The sequence below is a fragment of the Tetranychus urticae genome, chromosome 2 (genome assembly GCF_039701765.1).
Source record: "Tetranychus urticae isolate SD_2017Ah chromosome 2, NJAU_TeUrti_SD_1.0, whole genome shotgun sequence".
NCBI classification, from domain to species: domain Eukaryota; kingdom Metazoa; phylum Arthropoda; class Arachnida; order Trombidiformes; family Tetranychidae; genus Tetranychus; species Tetranychus urticae.
In genome coordinates, this window is record NC_142959.1 from 12544466 (window position 1) to 12566557 (window position 22092).

At 31.4% G+C, this 22092-nt stretch overlaps 3 protein-coding genes and 1 long non-coding RNA gene across 6 annotated transcripts; 2 read left to right on the forward strand and 2 right to left on the reverse strand.

Annotated features, from left to right (window-relative positions):
* The first annotated feature begins 4735 nt into the window (after positions 1-4735).
* On the forward strand, positions 4736-6161 carry LOC107362272 (Krueppel-like factor 3). The gene is made up of 2 exons (XM_015929299.3): positions 4736-5116; positions 5749-6161. The coding sequence occupies exons 1-2, from the start codon at positions 4822-4824 to the stop codon at positions 5919-5921; spliced, it is 468 nt and encodes a 155-aa protein (XP_015784785.1). The 5' UTR covers positions 4736-4821; the 3' UTR covers positions 5922-6161.
* Positions 6162-6184: 23 nt separating this feature from the next.
* On the reverse strand, positions 6185-7319 carry LOC112538784 (uncharacterized). The gene is made up of 2 exons (XR_003082128.2): positions 6995-7319; positions 6185-6887 (listed from the first exon to the last, which is right to left on the reverse strand). It is a non-coding gene; the product is annotated as an uncharacterized LOC112538784 (long non-coding RNA).
* A 94-nt stretch (positions 7320-7413) lies between these two features.
* S6kII (Ribosomal protein S6 kinase II) lies at positions 7414-19923 on the forward strand. 2 transcript variants are annotated; one of them, XM_015929273.3, is made up of 10 exons: positions 7414-7606; positions 7821-8302; positions 8556-8662; positions 8934-9182; positions 10055-10293; positions 10582-10859; positions 11243-11491; positions 12467-12705; positions 18384-18501; positions 19115-19923. In XM_015929273.3, exons 2-10 carry the CDS (start codon positions 7898-7900, stop codon positions 19370-19372), a joined length of 2142 nt encoding a protein of 713 aa, XP_015784759.1. In that variant the 5' UTR covers positions 7414-7606; positions 7821-7897; the 3' UTR covers positions 19373-19923. The 2 variants fall into 2 exon arrangements, with proteins under 2 accessions (XP_015784759.1, XP_015784750.1); XM_015929264.3 differs by having other exon boundaries at positions 7868-8302.
* A 337-nt stretch (positions 19924-20260) lies between these two features.
* On the reverse strand, positions 20261-21367 carry akirin. 2 transcript variants are annotated; one of them, XM_015929291.2, is made up of 4 exons: positions 21048-21367; positions 20766-20886; positions 20509-20687; positions 20261-20441 (listed from the first exon to the last, which is right to left on the reverse strand). In XM_015929291.2, exons 1-4 carry the CDS (start codon positions 21217-21219, stop codon positions 20356-20358), a joined length of 558 nt encoding a protein of 185 aa, XP_015784777.1. In that variant the 5' UTR covers positions 21220-21367; the 3' UTR covers positions 20261-20355. The 2 variants fall into 2 exon arrangements, with proteins under 2 accessions (XP_015784777.1, XP_015784770.1); XM_015929284.2 differs by having other exon boundaries at positions 21033-21367.
* Positions 21368-22092: the final 725 nt, after the last annotated feature.

A 22092-nucleotide genomic window follows, 5' to 3' on the forward strand; every position in this document is an offset into this window, starting at 1 on the left:
AATCACGAATTGTTTCTTCTTTCCTTGATCAAGATGACGAGTTGATGATGAGAAGAGTGAAAAGAAGGCAAGAATTTGAATCAAAATCTGGAAACGTGCTGGGCGTAGATGATACACTCTTGTACATTGCAATCATCTTTATCCTCATCATTTTCATCATCATTTTCCGTCTCATCTTTTATACAATATTTGGTCAGCTTTACCTCTCAACTTTTTTTCGGTTAAACTTGGCTGATTAACAAAGATGTTGAGCTGATGAAAAGATGATGAACGGCGATTTTCGTTGAATCACTTTAATGGTAATGATGAGCATGAATTAGTTGAACCAAACCTTGAATGTGTGCTTTAAATCATTATAAAGGCTAATACAGTTGTTACAACCTTGCTTTAGTTTCATCTTTGTTTCTCGTTTTATGTTAACCTTATTAATGATATTCAATTAGAGCCAATTAAGATGACAATCTGTTAATAACTTTGATGATCAATTATACATTAAACCTGTCATCTACCGTTTAATTCATCATCAATCCAATCATCGAGATAAATATTGAATTATTTATTCTCTAGCCTCATGTTTAGCCAGTTTTGTTATAAAAGGCCCAAAACCTACGCTTCAATCAAAAGCGATTAAATGTATCAGTAAAACTATTGTTGAACCCAAAAAACAAAATTTGATTTATTGTGTGAGAAAAGGCAATTACTCTTGAAATGCTGTTTTATTCAAATAACCATCAGATTGATAACTTGCCTGGTTAATTTGTTCAATCAATTTCACCTTAAGAGGAGAGTTATTGACAGTAATTGGTACATTACAGTCTAATTTGATTTTGACTTTGATTAACTACTGAATCTACAACAGAAATTATGAAAAACTTTATTCTGCATTGACTTTGAAGTAGGAAGAAGCGATAACGCTGATTCCAGTGCTTTACAGGTGCTGATTAGCTTCGTTAGCCTCCATCCACGCAATTTCAAATGTTAAACAATACTGCAGCAATGATGAAAAACTTGGTTTATTTTGCACTGGCATTGCAAGAAGGATTTGAAGGCGAAAATAATACTTTAAACGATGGATTGGTAATGGTTGAAGTTTGATTAGCCTGAGTAGGAAACGAAATTTTGATTTTAGTTCAACTTTGCTGCGAAGATTGGTATCAATCAATTGGTTAAATACTAGAACTAAAGTTTGTCTATAAATCATTTGCAGTTTAATTTTGCTTGCTTTTCCAACGATTTCAACGCAAAGTTGAAGGTTGCAGATTCAATGTAATAATTACAATTTAGATTCAAATTGATCATACAATTTACTGTACTAACTGTACAACTTGTACATATATAATATTATATTGGGTAACCTAAGGTACGCGCAAATCAAGGGTATAAACTATTTTCTTGAGCATTCTTGATCTGCATTGATCGCAAATGATAAAAGTTGATTCGTTCTCAGTATATTAATGAATTTGTGAAACATGAGACGTTTGGAGTTGAAATTTACCAATGCAACACTTTGTGACGGAAAATGCGAAATCTCGGAAACTAAAAAACACTTTTGTTTTTTGCATAATTTATGTACAGTATTTATGCAACTAGCAAAGTGCATTTTACAATAAACTGAATCACGGAAAAATCAAGGTATTGCAATATTCCCTGCAATGTAATTATGAACAAACCTTTTGCTGTTAAATAATAACATCAAATTATAAGCGAAAACAACTTGCATTCTGTGTTTTCTCCATTTTCATGGCTTTCTTGCAAGCTAAGGATTTGGATAAAGTTCGCTTCATTTAAGCAATTCTTAACAGCACTTATGGGATGAAAAATATTGTCGTTTTGCTATTTTGCAATGAAATAAAATGCATCAAAACAAATAGTCGCGAACAAACGTTCATCGACTTTCCAGATTTTTGAGTCCAGCTATTGGGGCAATAAAATGAATCAAAATACTCTTAATCTTGATCTTAACCTTGGATTTAACAGTAATCATCTCGTGGAGTCATTTTCACTGGTAAACACTTTGCTTTACCCATTTACATTTATTTGTTTTGTACGTGTGAGTCCATTTAATATCAAGTGTCATCATTATCATCAGCTAAGGTGATCATCGTCATTATCATCTTGTGACTTGAGATGTATAATGTGATGCCTTCAGGATATTTGAAGAAGCAAAGTAAAAGAAGTTCAACTTTTCAAGTCACCTTGATTTTTTGGTGTGCAAAACGGTAAAATAATAAACGCTAAATTCACATAAAAAATGCTTTTTTCTCTTCTTCTCGTTTCTTCTGTTCCAAGATTTACAATCTTTTTTGGAATGATATCAATGATGAGGTTTATAATGAGGATGATGAAGATGTTGATGATTAATTGCATGTGCAATATTAAAAGCTTTCAGTCTATGGAAGGTTGAATTGCAACTGATGCTGTTAGATGATCAATACAATCCCAATGATTTAGGTTAAGGTGAAATGCTTGAAGCCAACATGCAATGAAAAAACGGTAAGCTTTGCAAATGGCACAAAACCTTTCAGATTTTCATCATTTCTACTCTTTTTTGTTACTCCCATTTCTAGGTAAACCTTGGAATCTGTTCATCATTGGAAAATTGTCTGCAATTATTAGATCATTTCATGTTGACCAATGATATAACCACTCAAAGGTGCAATTTGATACTTGGATAATTGGTTAAGTTTACTTTCAATTCATTATTAATTGCTTTAACTCCAGTTTATTATGATAATTGTGGCTACAATCAATTCAAGTGCATATTAGGACGAGTCTATCCAGTACTCAATAGCATCATGTTGGGTCAACTTCTGAGCTTAGCTCTCAATTTGAATGGCACAAAAGACAACTGAAATCACGAATTCGCAGAAGCTTACAGATTTCAGTTGACTATCATTATATCTGATTTTATTATTATTTCATGTCTGATTGCTTTGGCCAAACATTGAAGTCGTGTTAATTTGTATTATTATTGTAACGATATTTTGGTTATCAAATGCTTTGATTTAAGAGTTGATCTGCTTTTCAATGTTGACTAAAATTTCATTTAACTTGCATTGTAAGTTCAAAGAGACGAGAAATATTACAAACTTTTGATTTCAATGGATATAAATGTTTGAAATGATCTGATTTTTTCGTTGATCGTTGCTACGTTCAATTTTATTCTGAATCTTGTTGATGTTGAGTTATTTTGCAGTGACGAATTCACTGCTACAACTAAGAATTACGGGATAATTTGAAAGGTTAGACTTGAAATTGCTGGAACATTTTCTCAGTAAATTTACAGCTCGAGTGCCAATAATTTTGGGTAAATTTGAAAGTTTTGTTTCAGTTGAGAGAACAGATAAATTGTTTCTATTCTTGACTTTTCGCGATTGTGGATCAATTGCTGGATCAAAACTAGACATTTGGTCAATCAAAAACATAGTTTCGGAGTCACTAGCTAGTTAAAGTAGCTTGGATCACTTAAGGAAAGATTGTGTTAAAAGATGCTTCTGTCTCGAGAAGAGATTTGATTTTACTGTTTGGGCTCGGATATTACTGCGATTGAATTGAGGACCAAAGTTTTTGCGCTAATGGTCAAAATCAAGCGAACTGTTTATAAATCGAAAAAAGTTTTCGGTCAGCCATATTCACCAAACATTTTTATCAGTGTGAAACGAGTTTCAGATCTCTAACTCTTGCGGTCAGAGAAAGCGGCCGATTTAACTGAAAATCGAAGTGATCTTTTTTACAAAAAACAAAAAGTTTTATTTCTCAAAATTAGTACATTTTCTGGTTGATGATCAAAATTTGCATCAGGAGAATGAGTTTCTTGAAAAAATCTGGTCACACAACTGTACAAAATGCGATCTAAGTTTCAACTTTGGATACGATTTGATCAAAAACTGTTGACCAGAGAAGTTTTTTAATAGCATTACTGGACTCAGTTTTTATGACCCTACGCAGTCATCAAGTTTGAACTCCTATTAAATCGAAAGTTAAAGTTTTTGGCTCTACTCCTTTCAACTTTTTAGTTACTATTTTTAAGTCGTTTTTGATTCTTATTGAGATAAAGTGACTGACTAGATTTAAAGATTGAAAGAGCTTTACTCAAAGGGAAATGTAAATCTATTCACCAAGAAATTCATTATTCAATCCTCATTCCCAGAACTCAAATTAGGAAATATTGATCATTTCACGTTCTTGCTTACTTAAAATGCTTATACTTTCGTCTGAATAAGTTTAACAAGAGCTATTCCAGACTGACCCATGAAAATAGTGACTACATTTTTAATCAAAATCTAGTTGATATAAACTATTCACACTTTTGTTTCATTGATATCATCAAGTTATTTAGCATTAATATTGTGACAAGAAATTGATAACAACTATAAATATCTCATTGGCTAAAGGTCAATCTAGTTCCAATCACCCGAAATCAAATTTTGTCAATGAAAAAGTGAAAAACAATACTTGAGTTGAGTTTTTAATTATTTTTATTTTCAATTTTATTTACAAAAAATTACATTTAAATGGTATCGATTGAAGCGACTCCAGTGGCAATTTATTTCACTAAATCTTTGTTTCATTTAAACTTAAAGAGACTGACAAGTTTGAGTCGACTCTAAATGAGCAACAATAAGGATTCTTGTTTTTCGGCTGGCTAAGCCAGTTGGGTTTTCTCTCTCTTTCTCTCTCTCTACATTTTGGTTCTACCTTTCTTAAAGCAAACACATACACACACACACACTCTCTCTCTATCTATGTTTTTCAGTTTGTGTCTTTACGTCTGTCAGTGCGAGATTGACCAAGTCAACAAATCAAAGATCATCATCACATATGGCTCTGGACGATTCTGAATATGTTCTTGACCTCACCCTTCCTGTGCGTGTTCGTGCTCCAGATACAAATGACCCATTAAAGACAAATTACAAAGAGACTGTAATTAAACGTTACTGCAAATTTCAAATTGATCGTTCACCTCAAGCCTCATTATCAACCTCAAGCTCATCCTCATCTGATTATCATATTGAAAATCTACGCCGAAGGAAAGTGCATAAATGTGACTTTGAAGGATGTGAAAAAGTGTACACCAAAAGTTCCCATTTAAAAGCTCACAAAAGAACTCACACAGGTACTGGATTATTCACCATTTATCCTCGTTTTGTTTCTCTGTTTTCTTAAATAATCATCTCTTTCTTTTCCATTTTTTGCTTCCTTTTCTTCCTTTCTTCTCAACCTCTCTTCACCATTTTTCTGGTTCCTTCATTTACATTATCATCATTATTACATTACCAGTGATTGTGTCATTAAGAGTGCTTTTCAATTTGGATATCTGTAATCAGGATATGTTTGGTTTCCTTTCCCTTTAAAAATTTTGTGTTCTCAATTTTAAGCTTTTTTGTTTGCTTCAACCTCTTGTTTTTATGTGTGTGTATCTGTTGTCTGAATGTTTTTGTTTTTACATGCATTTCTACCGACAACACTAACGATAATAGAGAAAGAGTTGAGCTGGTATTGATAATTTATTTCGAGTGGCTCGGTATCATTGTGGTAAAAAATGAAAATTATAATGGTGATAATGATAATTGTCGTGTTGATAATTGTTATAAAATTGTCTTAATTCTCTTCTCTTTCTCTCTATCTCTTTGCTTACTCCTTGTTTTCACTATCCATTATTGATAGATGTCAATCATGAGCTTAATAATTGATTATTAATACATTGTTCTGTATTTTTTTTCTCTTTCTCTCTCCCTTTATTCGCAGGCGAAAAGCCATATACATGTAATTGGGAAGGTTGTACATGGAAGTTTGCTCGTTCAGATGAATTAACACGCCATTATCGAAAGCACACCGGACAAAAACCATTCAAGTGTCAACTGTGTCAACGGTCTTTTTCACGCTCAGATCATCTATCTCTTCATATGAAAAGACATTAACTAAATATATATTTTAATTTTATTTAAGTTAAATTCACAATTCAACCAATCAACAAATAAAACCAACCTACAAAAAACAAATCTCCAAAAATCAACTATTGCCACTGTAACAAACATCATCAAATCTCTCTTTTTAAATCACAAATGCTAAAAATTACATTATTGTAACAATGTGTGGTTAAAAAATGTTATCGTTTACATTATTATTATTATTATTAAACACAAATGAACATCATTTTACATGAAAATATCAAATTTATATATAAAAACAAAAGACAAAATTGCCATTTTATTGTTTAAAATAATTGTTGAATAAAACAAATCTTTCATTGTAAACAAGACTTATTCACTAGTGAATCAGAAAATATTACACGAGATTATCTGAGAAACACAAATTAACATCATAATTATCATTCGTTTTTCACCTTCTCGGGTTTTCCATATGTAAATAAGCTAAAGAGTTAAACTAAAAAACAAGACAGCCAATTCTTTTCTGGAACCACCACGAAATGGTAATACTCCGGTTAACATAAGACCACCAATCAACCGCCACAGTGTGACCTTTACGATTAATTATTTCAGGTGCCATGTACTCTACGGTTCCACAAAAAGAATATGTTTTGTCATCAACAAGAGATTCTTTACTCAAGCCGAAATCAGTCAATTCAATGATAAACCTCAGCTAGAATATCTCGTTCCATTTTACTTCGCTCTCTATCACGAACTTTGAGAGTTGCCTTTCTCAAGACTTTCATGGCATACAATGTGCCTGCATCGGTCCAATTGTTTTCTTGGCCATATAAACTTTACCAGATGATCTTTCACCTAGAACTTTAAAATGCAAATTGGTCTAGATCAGCAGCTGGATGACCCTCCTTGGTAACATGTGTAACCTCGATAGTTGAACCATCAGTTTCCATTTGTTGAACCTGTTCATTACTATCAATCGATGGTATCTCTTCGGGACTTAAATTAAAAGAAAAAAATGACATTAAATGACATTAAAGAAATGAAAGTCTGAGAAGACTCTACTTTATGGTGTAAATTATAAACAAAAAATCAACATGTTTTACCTGAACACCGGAATCATCCTTTTGCCAGGGAACATCTAAATTTGCAAGAGGCATTTTACAAACTGTTACCACTAGTAAAATAAATCACAGAAATGTAAAGAAAGAAACAATTTACAATAAAAATTTGATGATCAAATGATAAGGTAATGATAATCTTTCCAGACAAAACAATGACTCTTTGGACTAAACTCAAGATTTAAACTACTCGCGACAACAAGGTAGAAACTAGCAGCACCTGTTGATGGATAAACAAACTCATATTGATAGCTATTTTAAGCTTTCATTTATAGTTTATTTATCCATCAATAGGTGCTGCTAGCTTCTACCTTTTTGTCGCAAGATTAGATATTGATATCGATAACTATTGTTGTCAAAATATCGATACTGAAGCAGAAGGTTTTGCAGTTACATTCATAGTTTAAAGCTTGAGTTTAGTCACTGTGTTTTGTCTGAAAAGATTATTATTACCTTATCATTTGATCATCAAAATTTTTATTGTAAATTGTTTCTTTCTTTACATTTCTGTGATTTATTTAACTAGTGGTAACAGTTTGTAAAATGCCTCTTGCAAATTTAGATGTTCCCTGGCAAAAGGATGATTCCGGTGTTCAGGTAAAACATGTTGATTTTTTTGTTTATAATTTACAACAAAAAGTAGAGTCTTCTCAGCCTTTCGTTTCTTTACTGTCATTTACTGTCATTTTTTTCTGCATCCTTTTGCTTTTTTTACTTTTTGTTTTATTTATTTCTTTTTTTATTAATTTTTGTTAATAACTGAATTTATTTTTATTGTTGAAAATTATCTATTGATGTATCAACAATTCAGCTTGCAGATTCTTGATTATATCGCAAAAAAACTTCTTCGTCCAACAGGTTATTTCATCTACACCAAGTCCCGAAGAGATGCCACCGATTGATAATAATGAACAGGTTCAACAAATGGAAACTGATGGTTCAACTATACGGGAAATTGAGGTTACAAATGTTACCAAGGAGGGTCATCCAGCTGCCGATCCAAACCAATTTGCATTGTTAAAAGTTCTAGGTGAAGGATCTTTTGGTAAAGTTTATTTGGTCAAGAAAACAATTGGACCGGATGCAGGCACATTGTATGCCATGAAAGTCTTAAGAAAGGCAACTCTCAAAGTTCGTGATAGAGAGCGAAGTAAAATGGAACGAGATATTCTAGCTGAGGTTAATCATCCTTTTATAGTGAAACTTAATTACGCCTTTCAAACCGAAGGAAAACTCTATTTAGTTCTAGACTACTTACATGGAGGTGATCTTTTTACAAGGCTTAATCATGAGGTAAGACTCGAGATAGGCTCTAATTTTATGTTCCAAAATTATCCCTTATTTCCAGTGTCAGTATTTCTCACCTTGATTCTCATCATATCTTCCTTCCTTTTTCCTTTTTCTCTATTTCATTCTCTTTCCTATCCTCGCTTCTTGTTAGTCATTTACCCATCATAAACATTTAACTTCAAGAAAAAATTCCTGATAAAATTATTATCTAACCTTTTGTTCTTTCTTCTTTTATACTCATTTTTCTATTCCATAGGTCATGTTTACCGAAGAAGATGTCAAATTCTACCTTGCTGAACTTGTCCTTGCTCTGGATCATTTACATTCACTTGGAATTATTTACAGAGATCTTAAACCTGAAAAGTTAGTTTCCATTTTATGCCCATTTCTAATTTCCTCTTATATCCTTTTTAAGCACTTCATCCACTCAAACATATTGAGAAACAATTCCCTCATCCATTTCATTTCAATATTACGTTGATTATTCAGACTTGATCTAAAGTTTAATCTTCTTTTGTTAATCCTCAACTCAATAACTAACTAAATTGATAATGTTCATGATGATGATAGTATTATGGTATTATACTAATTGTGAAAAACCTTGAAATTTTTTCTCTCTTATTTCCTTGTTTAGTATTCTCCTAGACTCTGGAGGTCACATTAAATTGACTGATTTCGGCTTGAGCAAAGAATCTCTTGCTGATGACAAAACATATTCTTTTTGTGGAACCGTAGAGTACATGGCACCTGAAATAATTAATCGTAAAGGTCACACTGTGGCGGTTGATTGGTGGTCTTTTGGTGTTCTCATGTTTGAAATGTTAACCGGAGCCTTACCATTCCGTGGTGGCACCAGAAAAGAGACAATGAATCAGATTCTCAAGTTAGTCGATTTTTTTTATACTCTTCCCTTTTTCCCTCTTCCTCTGATTCTCCTTGTTGATTGTAAGATTCAGATTTAAACTGTTCTTCCTCAAACTAAATTGAGTTTGATGTATGCTATTCATTAAAAAGACAGACGCGAAAGAGATAAGAAAAAAAAGGAAGGTAAAATGTAAACATTTATTCTTGTAATCTCACAAACATGCATCTTGGAACCATTGAAATTTGCCATTACTTCACCATTAAATGGATGTTTAGCTTAGTAGAAGTAGAAAGAGAAAAAGAAAAATTTAATCAACATAATCATGCTGAACAGTCGATAGCTTTTTTTTCTGCTCTTTGAGTTACATGTTTTAAACTAACGACATCTCAACAATTTACATGTAGACTGAGAAGATGAATCAAGTAAAATTGGATATTGAAGCTTACTCAGGTTGATGGAAAATCTTTCAGTAATGGTTTAAAACAATGATAACCAGAATATAAAAAAGGAGAGAAATTGTTTAAACATTTTTTCCTCATCTTTTTGTTATATTTTTTCAAATTTCAAAACATTCTCGAAATTCTGTCTCTTCATTTATTCCATTTTGTTTTTTTCTCACTTCTTGCATCATCTCTTTATTTCCTTGCAGTTTATTACCTATTTATCATTTTTCTGATCAAACACATACCCACATATAGTCAGAATTACACCATTTTCTCGATTCATCTCTTTCTTTCGATACACCAACTCTACTCACCTGTTCAATTTGTTTAACCCATTTGCCTGGTTTTCCCATCCCTCCATCCATTGTCATTACTATCGACTTGTTTACTAATTACAATTTACAATGAACCTTGTAACACATTTTACCCTATTGATCCATGTATCAGGTCGCGGATTCCCATGCCACAATATTTAAGTGTACACGCTCAATGTTTATTGCGATCTTTATTTAAACGTAATCCCGCTAATCGATTGGGTTCAGGTGCCAATGGAGGTAAAGACATCATGGAACATGCATTTTTTGAAACCATTGATTTCACTAAATTGACCCGTAAAGAGGTTACACCACCTTACATTCCGACAGTTGTCCGTGATGACAATCTATTTCATTTTAATATTCAAGAAGGTAAGTAGAAGTATTTTCAAATGGTTAAAAAATATTGAACTGAAGATTGAATTTCTAGACCATTTTAAGGTTAGTTTGAGTACAAAATCATTGCACCAGAATAATTCATCTAAACTCATCATCCATCAATATAAATATTTTCACTTCTGCATTCTTGACTTTTCTTCACTAAATAACATCAGTTCAATGTTTCCTATCATCCACATCATCATCACTTATTTATAATCCTTTTCTGCCTTTTTTTTACCTCTTACATCCTTTTTCCTTGAACACAAAAAAAACATTCAGACTCTCCCGGAGTTCCTCCTAGTGCCAATGCCCATGCACTTTTCAAAGGGTTTAGCTTTATTGCACCTAGTTTAGCCAATAATCTTGATATGGAATTGGACAAAGTTACAAATGGTTCTTCCATGGTTACCACTCGACTCAAGCAAACTGGAATAATATCCGCATGTATGGGTCGATCATTAGATGAATATGAATTTTGTAAAGAGCTAGGCAAAGGTTCATTTTCATATTGTAAAATGTGTATTCACAAAGAAACTCAAGTTAAATATGCTGTAAAGGTTTGGATACTTTTAAACCTTCATTTTCCTCTGTTTCCTCTCTTTCCATCAACATTCACATTTCCATATAAATCCTATTGAAAACTGTCATTCTAACAGTTTCTCATCTTTTCATCAATTTTACTTTTCAACCAAACAAAGTGATCTACAAAGATGCAATGTCAAGTACAATAACTTTTCAAAAATGCTTCAAAACTTGTACATTAGAATCTTTGTAACGATCATCTTTTCTCTTGCCTTATGCTTTTCTTTCATGACATTTCTTTTATCTTCCTATTCTCCTTCCTTTATCTTCCCTTTCTCCTTCTCTGTTTCCTTCTCCCTTCCATCATCTTTCAACTCTTTTTTTTCTCATTCACTTCTTTCACATTTTGTCTCCTTAGATCATTGATAAACAAAAATTTGATTGCTCTGAAGAGATTGAAATACTTTTAAGATTTGGTCAACATTCTAATATAGTTACTCTTCATGATGTTTATGAAGATAGTGACTGTGTTTACTTATTCATGGATTTCCTGGAGGGCGGTGAACTATTGGACCGTATACTATCAAAGAGAAGTTTCAATGAAAAGGAAGCCAGTGAAGTTCTTGAAATTATTGCTGCAACCATTAAATATCTTCATGAAAATGGGGTATGAATTTATCTGATTTTTTCTCATTCTTTTCTCTTCACTCTTCCCATTCTGAAACATTATCCTTTTGTACATCTCATTATCATCGATTGATCGTTTAAATATTTTTTTTCATCTTAAGATGATCATTTCCATCAAAATCAATTGCACTTGACAATAGCTTTCACACTCTTCTCGATTCTTGAAACAAACTTGTTCACAGAATCACAAATTACAATGTAAACTTGAAATCTGAAATTCACTTCTGAAACATTTTATTGCTCAAGATTATTCAATGTAAATTGAACTGTTGTTCACCAAACCATGGTTCAACCTTTCAGTTATTTACAGATAAGCTAAATTGCTAAATTCATCTTGAAGATTATGGTATTACGACGTAACTATTGTTTTGGTAAATCCATCAATTACAGCAAATGTTTAAATCAATACGTAAATTATTCATTGAATCTCAACAATTTCATCCATCATTTAAAATTTACTGTTTTTTCTTGTTCGTCATTCATTTTATTACACCTGCACCTTTCATCCACTCTTTACCTTTTAAATGCCGTTTAATCATTCATCAATCATTAAACGAAGTCTTTAACTGTCCATCTGAAATGCATAATGATGCAAAACAGTGAATCATTAAATATTGATGAAAATTCAAAATTTGTCAAAGAGAAAAAACTTTTCCCGTTAATTGAATTATTACAATTGAAAAGATATCAATGATTAATGAACCATCTAAATAATTTAACCTTTTCACCTTTTTACATTTATTTTCAATCCTATTGAACATTTTCACAATATAAAGCTCAATCAATGAAATTTCCGCCTCCATTTCATGCAAGATTTTTCCTATCATTCTTATTCCCAATCTTCAATTAATCAACCCTTTGTCAAGTAAAAACTAAACCAGCAATTCCTTCCTTCCGAATCATTTATATTCACTGATTTTTCCATAACTAATGTTTTCTATCTGTTAATGATTAGGTTGTCCATCGAGATCTTAAACCATCCAATATAATGTATGCCGATTCATCTGGAGCTCCTGAGTCAATAAGAATCTGTGATTTTGGTTTTGCCAAACAAATGAGAGCTGGAAATGGTTTACTCATGACACCCTGTTACACAGCCAATTTTGTTGCCCCTGAAGTACTCAAAAAACAGGGTTACGATGAAGCAGTGGATATATGGAGTATGGGAGTGTTACTTTACACCATGTTGGCCGGGTATGAATTAATTGTTAATTTATCGCTATCTGTCTGCAACTCTACAAACACCTTTTACATTTTGAAAGCAAAAGTTAACTGAAAAAATGTTTACCTCGCCACTCATTCATCAATAATTGAACTATTAATATTAATAATATTATTTGCATTGATAATGTGACACATCTCGCTCTCTTTACCATTATCTTGACATTTTTGATTCAACTTGAAGTTGATCATTTTTTACATTTCAGTCAACATTAATTTTCATCTTCATTTAATTACAGTGTTTCCACCTTGAAAGTAAATCATCTTTTTTGTCACATTTACAAGTGTTAACAATATGGGTTGAAGCTTAGTTTTGAAAGATTAACACTTCATGATTTGCCTTATCTTCACCCAGAATCAGGATAATCACCAAGGTTACCAAGAAAAAAAAGTACAAGTTGAACATTCCCAATGAAAATGTCTACACTTTCCTCAGTTAACATGATTACATTTTTATAGGTCATTTTCAAGGACTTTTCCAGTTCTCATGCTGAACAAATTCTTTGCTCAATTTCATTTTTTCTCTTCACATCTTTTCTGTTCTAGACAATATTGCAAATGTTTTAACCCAAAAAGCAGTATCAAAAAGAAAAGAAAAAAAATTGTGAAAAATCCATCATCAGAGTGACACTTTTCTTGAAGCAATTTCTTCAACATTTAATTGTCACAATTGATAAAGTGAAACTCAGTATAAATTGCATTTCAAGTAAAAAAACAAATCATAGTTTCTTTACTTCTGTACCTTTGCACCCATTTATTTTACCAGTTATTTACCTGAAAATGAAATTGCCAATGTTTCTGGTTAACCATCACAAGTTACAAGTAAATATCATTTACGTCTGTTGTTGTTGATAATTATTACAGATCATTCATTCCTTAATTGTTCAAGTGTAACATCAAACCTTGTTAATCACATGTTATTTAGTCAATTATTTATTAGTTTAACATTTTCTTCGTTACATGCTATATTTCATTGTAAACAATTATCTGTCATAACTTTAGCTGAGCCAATGTTTAGCCTTGTTTTTAAATCTCTTGACATTTCTTTCCAACTCATTCTCATCCTTCTGTTCAACAGATTATTTTTCATGCCTCTTACATGAACAATCAAACCTTTCACCTTATCAAGTTAAAAAAAGGCAAAATTAAACCCAATCTTCAATTTAAACCAACAGTGTTACAGCCAATGAAGACTATTGCTTTTTGGGTTACTTCATATTGACGTCAGTCTCATTCATTTCCTTTCACTAATAATTTCATTGCTTTTATTCACCAAACAAAAATATTCATTGAAATGAAAGTCTTGTAAATAGACAACTTTATGACGAATTGCAAATTCTGGTCAAATGGTGTTGGTCATTTTTATCATCACAATCACCAGATTCACTGTCAATACAATTATTAACTTTTATGGTTACCAAGTTCACCCTTTAATGTTTCCCTCTTTTCTAGTTTTTCTTGTTTCCATTTCTTTGTTTCGTTTGATAAATTATCCATTCAAGTAATTGATGATAAAGCAAACAGAAAAGGTATTTTCATTTTATATCTATTATCATTTTGTTTGCTAACACTATTTACTAATTAATATACAGTAAACTGTGAAAAAAACCAGGTAAATGTAAACATCTTAATACAATGTTTCAATGAAACTCATGTTATATCTCTTGCAGTGCAAATATTCATAAGTATTGATATTTTGCAACAACAAATTATCTTGTAATTGCAGAATTTTGATAAAATTCTGACTCCACCTTTCTCTCCAATCTAATGCTTTACTTTACCATATTAATAGTTTATCAACATGCACTCTATCATATAAAAATTGCATAAAATTGAGATGTTCATGTCTTCTGGGTTATCTCATGATGATACTTAAAATCACATTAATCATAACCAGTGGTCTAGTGAGATTCAAAATGAACCAGTAATAGTATCTTTTTGTTTCATCAACAGAATGAGAAAAGTTGCCAACGGAAAAGGAAAGTTTAATTTCAAATATTGTTCTTGTAACTTGATTTGAACCATTTAAGTATAAAAGTAATAACAAAATTTTTCCATCACCCAACATCTAATTTCCCAAGTAAACTTACATGACAAGTGTTCATGAAAAGGATAGAGAGAAGAGGAAATATGGAAAGACGAAGATTCCATGTCAATCTGATTTTCACTATCATTATCATGTTAACCTTGATTGTTTCCCTTTGAATCGTTACTGAAAGGAACCAAAACTGTTTAGGTAAACTTTGATCCATGAGTGTGAGCATGAAAAAAAGGGTGAAAGTTATTTTCTGTAATTTTCTGTTCTTTTTAGCCTTGACCCAGAAAAGCTTTGATTCATTTTACTCCTACTTTATCTTCCCTTTTCCTTTCATCATCCCTTCATCTTCCTCTCATCTTCATCATTTCCTATCTTGATTCCCTTCGATGGCAAAAAGCTTTCTCAATGTGTATATTTATTAATAATGGTTGATGTAGCTTTTTTTATACTCACCATGCTCATGGATCTATGAGCAAACAACCAAGCCTTAAGTCATTTTCTCGCTCATTTTGTTTCATACAAAATGAACTATTATTATATCATGATATTTTCCCCTGTCTTTCATTCCCTTTCTAATTCATTTCTGTAAAAAGACTCACCTCTTGCCATAACATTTTTACTTCAATATTCAATTATCTTTCATGTCTTTCTTCAAATGACCGTTGCATTTCAAAATAATTGCTATTTGCGTTTTGTCAACATTTCAAGATGAATCCCATGGTTAACTGTTTAAATTGTATTGATTTTCATGTTGCACTTTCAAGGCAAATTGTTACTTTCCTCATCTTTTAGGTTCAACTTTCTGTTAGTTTTTTTTCTCCTTCTTCACTCTTATTGTTTCACTAACCTCATTGTTGTTGCTCATCTACATCAACCAAAGAAGACGAGAAAAAAACACAAATAATCTCATTATTGGAAACCTTGAACAGAATACAGGGAAAGCTTGACACAGCATTCAATTGTTTCAACCCAGATTATCTGAGCTTACAATTTGAATGTTTGTAATCTGCAAACTTTTACTTCATCATTTGATCCAAAATTAGGTAACGACCACCAATATGCATAACATTCATAATGAAACAATTGTCTCAATTACAGCGGTTAACATTTGATCCCAGTTGACCTCTATTTTCGCTTACAACGATTAATATTGATTTTTGTTGCTCTTCCAATTCCAATAATAGATTGATTGTGGTCACTTTGCAATGATCAATATCTGGTTTTACATTTAGAAAGCAAAATAACCCATTGCATGAAATATTTATTTCAACCCAATGAATCTGTAAGTGGAAAAAAGTGATTTAAATATAAGACAAAAAAGTTAATCTATTGAATCGATTGAAACTTTGAAATTTAAATTTCAAATTCAACTTTTCCAACACATTCAAGGGTTAGAAAGTTTTCACATTTCATCATAAATTTAAAAGTAATTTCAAGTTTCGAGAAAATTGAATGACTTTTCTTGAATCAAGACTTTAGTCTGGAAGATTAATCTAGTTCTGTGATGACCAACTTTTCAATTACTTAATTCAAAGTGGTCTGAACTCTGTATGAATACTGATGAAACAATATTGATTATTCAATGAGTCAATTCCTATTTGTAGGTGTAACTTTGATTTGCACAGATTTATTGGGTTGATAAATTGAAATGGCTCATCAAAGCTGATGAGTCTTAAATAAACATGATTATTACTTTGAAATTATCGATCAATATAAACTGTAATTATGTTCTCAATCAATGTTCCATGTTATCCTTGAGTTTACCATGTAGTTTACTTTTCTGTTATTCACAAATTATCCTCTCAGTCTGAGTTTATTAGCTACTCTTTTATTCAATTTAAATGCTCTCGTCCTTGGGAGTGAACTCAACAAAAATCACTCCCAGCAGTGTAAATCTGATCTTGAACAAGTTTACTCAAGGATCCTTTGGATTCTTTCCTTTCAATATTAAATAAATTATACAAAAAAAGTGGAAACATTTAGCTTAATTAAGGCTCAAAATTTAAAGTATAAAACAATTTCAAGTCACATAATCTCACTGAAAGTCAAAGTTCTGCACATTCTCTTATTCCAACATTTTAAATGAAATTCTTGTTCGAACTTCGTTGTACGTGCTCAACAATGCAAACATGAAAATCCTTTGATAAAAAACTACTTAAGAATTTAAAAATTATTCTTACAAAATGTTCTGTCTGTTTCATTTCAATGTTATTCACTAACTTCATTGCAATGCTTAAGTTCAATTGATTCTGATGAAAGGATTAAAATTATCGTTAAGAAATGTTTTCTTGGTTGTTGCTATTTTATCAAATTTAATTGCCTTCTAGAAATAAATTATTTATCTTCTTGAAAACCAACCCATTAGTTAATTAAATGCCTCTCTGATAATTAACTTTTCATCAATCAATTTTAACAATCTTCACTGTAATGGACATTGAGTTTAATTAGCAATTAACTGGCCTTATCCAATAATCCCAGCTTAAAGGCTATTGGCGATCAATTAACCAAAATTATCTTGTAATTGAATTGAAATTGAATTTCAAAATAAGTCGTAATTAGCAAAAACAGTCCTTTTAAAGTGATTTAATCTTTAAATCCTATTCAGCTAATCTCAATTGGTTTATCTCACCATGATAACTGTAGTCTGCAATTTCCATTGATTGCTGGTTTCTCTGATTGCTTTTACAGCAAAATTCAATAACCATAATGATAGTGTATTGTTATTATTAATAACAAATGGTCAGAAAATTGTCATCAATCAGGTTGACCTAATAATTTTATTTACCAAACCTTGACCTGTGTAAGCTTTTACCACAAATTTGCTGATCAAATCATGTTTACTCTATTGAACTAACTTCAAGTCAAACCAGTTAAGAGGTTCAATTGATTAACTTTGACTCAACAGTGAAACTGAAAAAAATATCATTTAATTGTAACCTCATGGTGTTAACCTTTTTCCCCTTGAAGTGAATACTTACTCTCATCAAAGCCTATGAAATTTGAAAGTTTAATTGTTTCCATGATTTTCGTAAGCTCAATGGCTTAAAATGATCAACGTGAATATATTTTCCTTTCAATGGGCAAATCATAAAAAAATCAATTTACTTGAATAAATATTTGTATTTTTACTTCACTTATTACTTGGAAACCCAAACCAGGAAATCAACTTTATTTTTAAATTAATCTTCACCTTGAATTTTTCATCTAATGAATTTTTCTGGTTACCATTTTTGGGTTCAATTTTTCTTCTTATTCTTATTCACTTGGATAGGTGATAATGTTGATGGATATTCAACTAACCAAATTCATCAATCAAATATCAGAAAAGCAATTCAATTTACTGTTCTGTATTTTCACTAGTTTAATCAATCTTTCAATATCGAATCATTCATTTTATTCGTGACAATTTATTCTCATTCTCACTCAATTTTTGCATTCAAATATTTGTTTCATCTTATTTTCTGGCTGAATTGTAGGAATTGAATTTAAATTGATTTTTCATTAATTTTCCATTAATAATTCCAATAGTAATTGACTTTGCTTTCAAAATTGGTGCAAATTAAAAATTTTTAATTTTATTCATCCTTTAATAATCTCTTTTCTTTATTTATAGCCATACTCCTTTTGCCAATGGACCAGAAGATACTCCAAATTCAATATTAGGTAAAGTTGGTAAAGGAGAGTTTGATCTCAAATCAGGTAATTGGAGGAGAGTTTCTGAAACTGCTAAGGTAAGATTGAATTTAAACTTAGATTCATTTAAATGGTTTAATTCACTTTACTTTAATCAAATTTGTTTTGCAGGTTTGGAATCAAGATCGAGAAAGACAAGACAGAGAATGGCAAAATAGCGAAAGCAAAATAGAGAGACAAAACCGAGGAAGTTTATTTTCGGCGAATCATTTCAAGACTCAGTGTCTTTATATCTAAAGAATGTGACCTTAAAATTATCATTCTTCAGCAATCATGTTATTATATAATATAGCTGAATACCAATGAGATGCGCATCCACTGCGCCGAAAAACCGATAAAGTCTTCAATTCTAACTTTAAAGACGAAAATTCTGTATTCTAGTCTTTTGCGCAGTTAGCTCATTCGAGATTCTCTATTTTGTCTTTCTCTAATTGCTTTCGCTATTTTGACCCTTTACCTGTTTGAAGGAAAGCTATTTTTCGACTAATTTGTTATAAGGAGTATCCATCAATCCAACACAAATTATTTGTTAAACAATAAGCTTTTCTTCTTGTCTTCGCTTTTGATTTAGTTAAAGTGAAATATTTTAGTTTATAAATTATTTCGAGATTAAAATTTAATTTATCTATTTTGTCTCTTTCATTTTCACAGGACCTTGTGAGCAAAATGCTCTTGGTTGATCCAAAAATACGTTATCGAGCCGAGAATGTCTTAAATCATGATTTTATCCGTAAAAGAGATAAATTGTCTGATGCAAGTCTATCCCACCAAGAAGCAAGTTTAATTAAAGCCAACATGGGTCGAGTCTTTGAGGCTGTCAATGTACCACCGCCAATCAATTTAGAACCTGTTAATCAATCGAAATTAGCTAAAAGACGAGCCGAGCGAAAGTCAAATCTTGAATCCTGATTGTGATTCTACCAAGACTAACAAGTGAAGATTGTTGAATAAAAGTAACATTGAAAAGGCAACTTCAAAAAAAGAAGCTGAGAATAATCAAGTTAATCAAGTCCAAGATCCATATTGATCCAAGCTTAAAAAAGGATAGGACAAAGAATAAAGAAATATGGAAATTCAAGTCTATTATTTATTCGCCAAGTAATTTGCTGCTTGAGAAAATGCTCTTTTCCTAATACATCCACAGCAGTTCGATTACTTGTCCAGCTTACTAAGCATTTTATCACCACATTAACGCTCTTTTCCTTTCAACCTTCAAATATCATGGAAAAATACATTGGAAGCTGAAAAAAGGCCGTTTACACATCGGATTCAATTCATTCTCTCTCTTTTTTATTATCACTTATCATTAATTCATATTTTTTCATATTATTTTTTTGGCACAATTTATCATAAGTTTATCCAAATCTCATTAACAAAGCATACAAAGCCAATCACTGGATTCTTATTTTGCCATCCGAACAATGAGAATCTAGTAAAAATAAAACGAAAAACCAATCAGATATTTATTGAAATATATTATTTATAGATTAGTAGCCTTAATTTGTTTAGTCGTTTTTTTATTCTCCAAAAACTAAGCTTTACAAAGATGATATAAATTATTGTATTATTTGATATCGAATGATATCTAAAAAGAGAAACTATTCTTATGTTTCATTATTGTATTAATTTCATTATATTTTCATTTTCATTTTTCTTTTTTCATGTGTTTCAACTGGATTTTCAAATTGTGCCTTATTATCCGATGTAATTGTAACTCTTTAAGCTACCTTAAAAAAATTGTCAAGTTAACATGAATTTTCAACTTAAATTGAGCCCATTAATTTATGTAAACATCAATTATCATTCAAAAAAAATGGAAACTTTATTACAATGTATATTCACATTTAGTGTAAATTGTCATCCGATTGACCATGATTAGCTCATGGTTAAGATCAATTAACGTAACTTGGTGTTGTCCCGTTTTCAAATCTTTTTTGTATCTGATCGTATGTAAATTTTACAAATGTATCATATTGCTCTGTCGGAAAGAAAATATAAAACAGTGATTAGAATCAAACCCACAAGTGGAATTTAAAAGATAGTACCTGCTAACTTGCTGCTTAGGACGCGATCATATTCTTCTCTAATCGATGTTTCCCTTTCTTTAAGGAGCCTTTCACAGATAATTGTTACTTGTCTAAAAGTAAATAAAGGTTGATCACGGCGAGATGGTGAACGTAGTCCAAGGAAACTTTGACCTTCAGATGATGTTGAGGCTTCATTTCTAAGAGAGAGAGAGAAAAAAACACAATAAGAAATGGAATATTAAGCTAAAAGAGTGCATGGATAGCAATCTACTCACTCATTTGAATTACTCTCTGAATTGGGTGAACTCATAAGTTGATTTCCACTGTTCGAGTAATATAATTGTTTCCTATTTTGTAATCGTTTCATCTCATCCTTAATATTAGAAGCGATGGTTTCTGGAAAGCAAGAGAAAAAAATAAATAAAAGAGAAAAAAACAGAATGTAAGAATAAGCAGGATATTAATATTATGGGTTGAGAACATGGTTTTTTTGCCTCAAATAGAGTGAGGCAAGGTGCAGAGAAAAGGTGATTAATACAAACCTGGAGACAATTTACCATGTAAATCAGCGAACGGTGAAGCTTCCTTAGGTCCGCTGAAACCGTTGGGATTATAATTGTGATGGACAAGACATCTTTTCTTACTCGGCCTTGCACTTGGAGTGCTACTTTGTGAGGGTGTATTCAACGGATCCCATTCAAGAGATCTCTTTATGGCCCCACAAGCCATCTAAAAATGCGACACAAATTATAAGGTTGAGATTAAATAGAGAACAGTAATAATGGTGGTGAAAAATCAATGGTTACAATTATATAATCAAATTAATTATAAAAGAAACACTAGAAAAAAACAAAATTTACTAGAAGACAAAGACATAGAAACTGTTGTGAGCAATGAATACCAAAAAAATTATTTTAATAACGCTCAAACCCAATCAGCTCTTTTCACTGATTGGCTCAGGCTTTACTGCGCACACATGCGTTATCAGTTTGCTCATTTTTCAAATGTGAAATGTTAAACTTACGTTTTAAATGTAATCTTTTGTTGTGATTATGTTAATCATTAACAATTAAACCTTCAATTTAAATCAATTAATGCTACTTGTGTTATCCTATCATTTCAGGATTCTTAATATTTATTTATGGAGATAATGCGTTTTATGTTTATTGATAAATCACTCTTTATCCATTCAAATGTGCCGCTTTATCCGGTTAACAAGACAACTTGTTTCTCATAGCCCGTAATGTCAACTACAGAGGGGGCTAGTTTCGGCTCTGGTGTTAATTGTTTATCTCATTTATTTGATTTTTTTTGCTTTTTGTTTTCCTTTTTGTAATTGCTATTGTATCCTTGTCCCTTTGCCTTAATTAGCCGATCATGCTGTTAAGCAATGCTCGATAAGAGTATCTGCAAGGATCTACTCCGTTTATTCAGTATGATCCGTGGGAAGATCGGAATATCTTCTGCCAGTAATATGGTGACAGCAATGAAATTACAATTTTTCTGGTTCTCTCAATTTTTAACTCAATTTTATTTGATAGCAACTAGTTTATCAAAATGTCAACGTTAAATGTAAAACAATATGGCCTGATCTACCTTCTT

Bases quoted from the DNA above. Each gene is read 5' to 3' on its own strand.
- LOC107362272 (XM_015929299.3), top strand. From the start codon at position 4,822: ATGGCTCTGGACGATTCTGAATATGTTCTTGACCTCACCCTTCCTGTG. The intron at 5,117-5,748 runs GTACTGGATTAT...CTTTATTCGCAG, and splicing joins TCACAAAAGAACTCACACAG to GCGAAAAGCCATATACATGT.
- S6kII (XM_015929264.3), top strand. From the start codon at position 7,553: ATGCCTCTTGCAAATTTAGATGTTCCCTGGCAAAAGGATGATTCCGGT. The intron at 7,607-7,867 runs GTAAAACATGTT...TTCGTCCAACAG, and splicing joins AGGATGATTCCGGTGTTCAG to GTTATTTCATCTACACCAAG. The intron at 8,663-8,933 runs GTTAGTTTCCAT...TTCCTTGTTTAG, and splicing joins AGAGATCTTAAACCTGAAAA to TATTCTCCTAGACTCTGGAG.
- akirin (XM_015929284.2), bottom strand. From the start codon at position 21,219: ATGGCTTGTGGGGCCATAAAGAGATCTCTTGAATGGGATCCGTTGAAT. The intron at 20,887-21,032 runs GTTTGTATTAAT...CTTGCTTTCCAG, and splicing joins ACATGGTAAATTGTCTCCAG to AAACCATCGCTTCTAATATT. The intron at 20,442-20,508 runs GTACTATCTTTT...TCTTTCCGACAG, and splicing joins CCTAAGCAGCAAGTTAGCAG to AGCAATATGATACATTTGTA.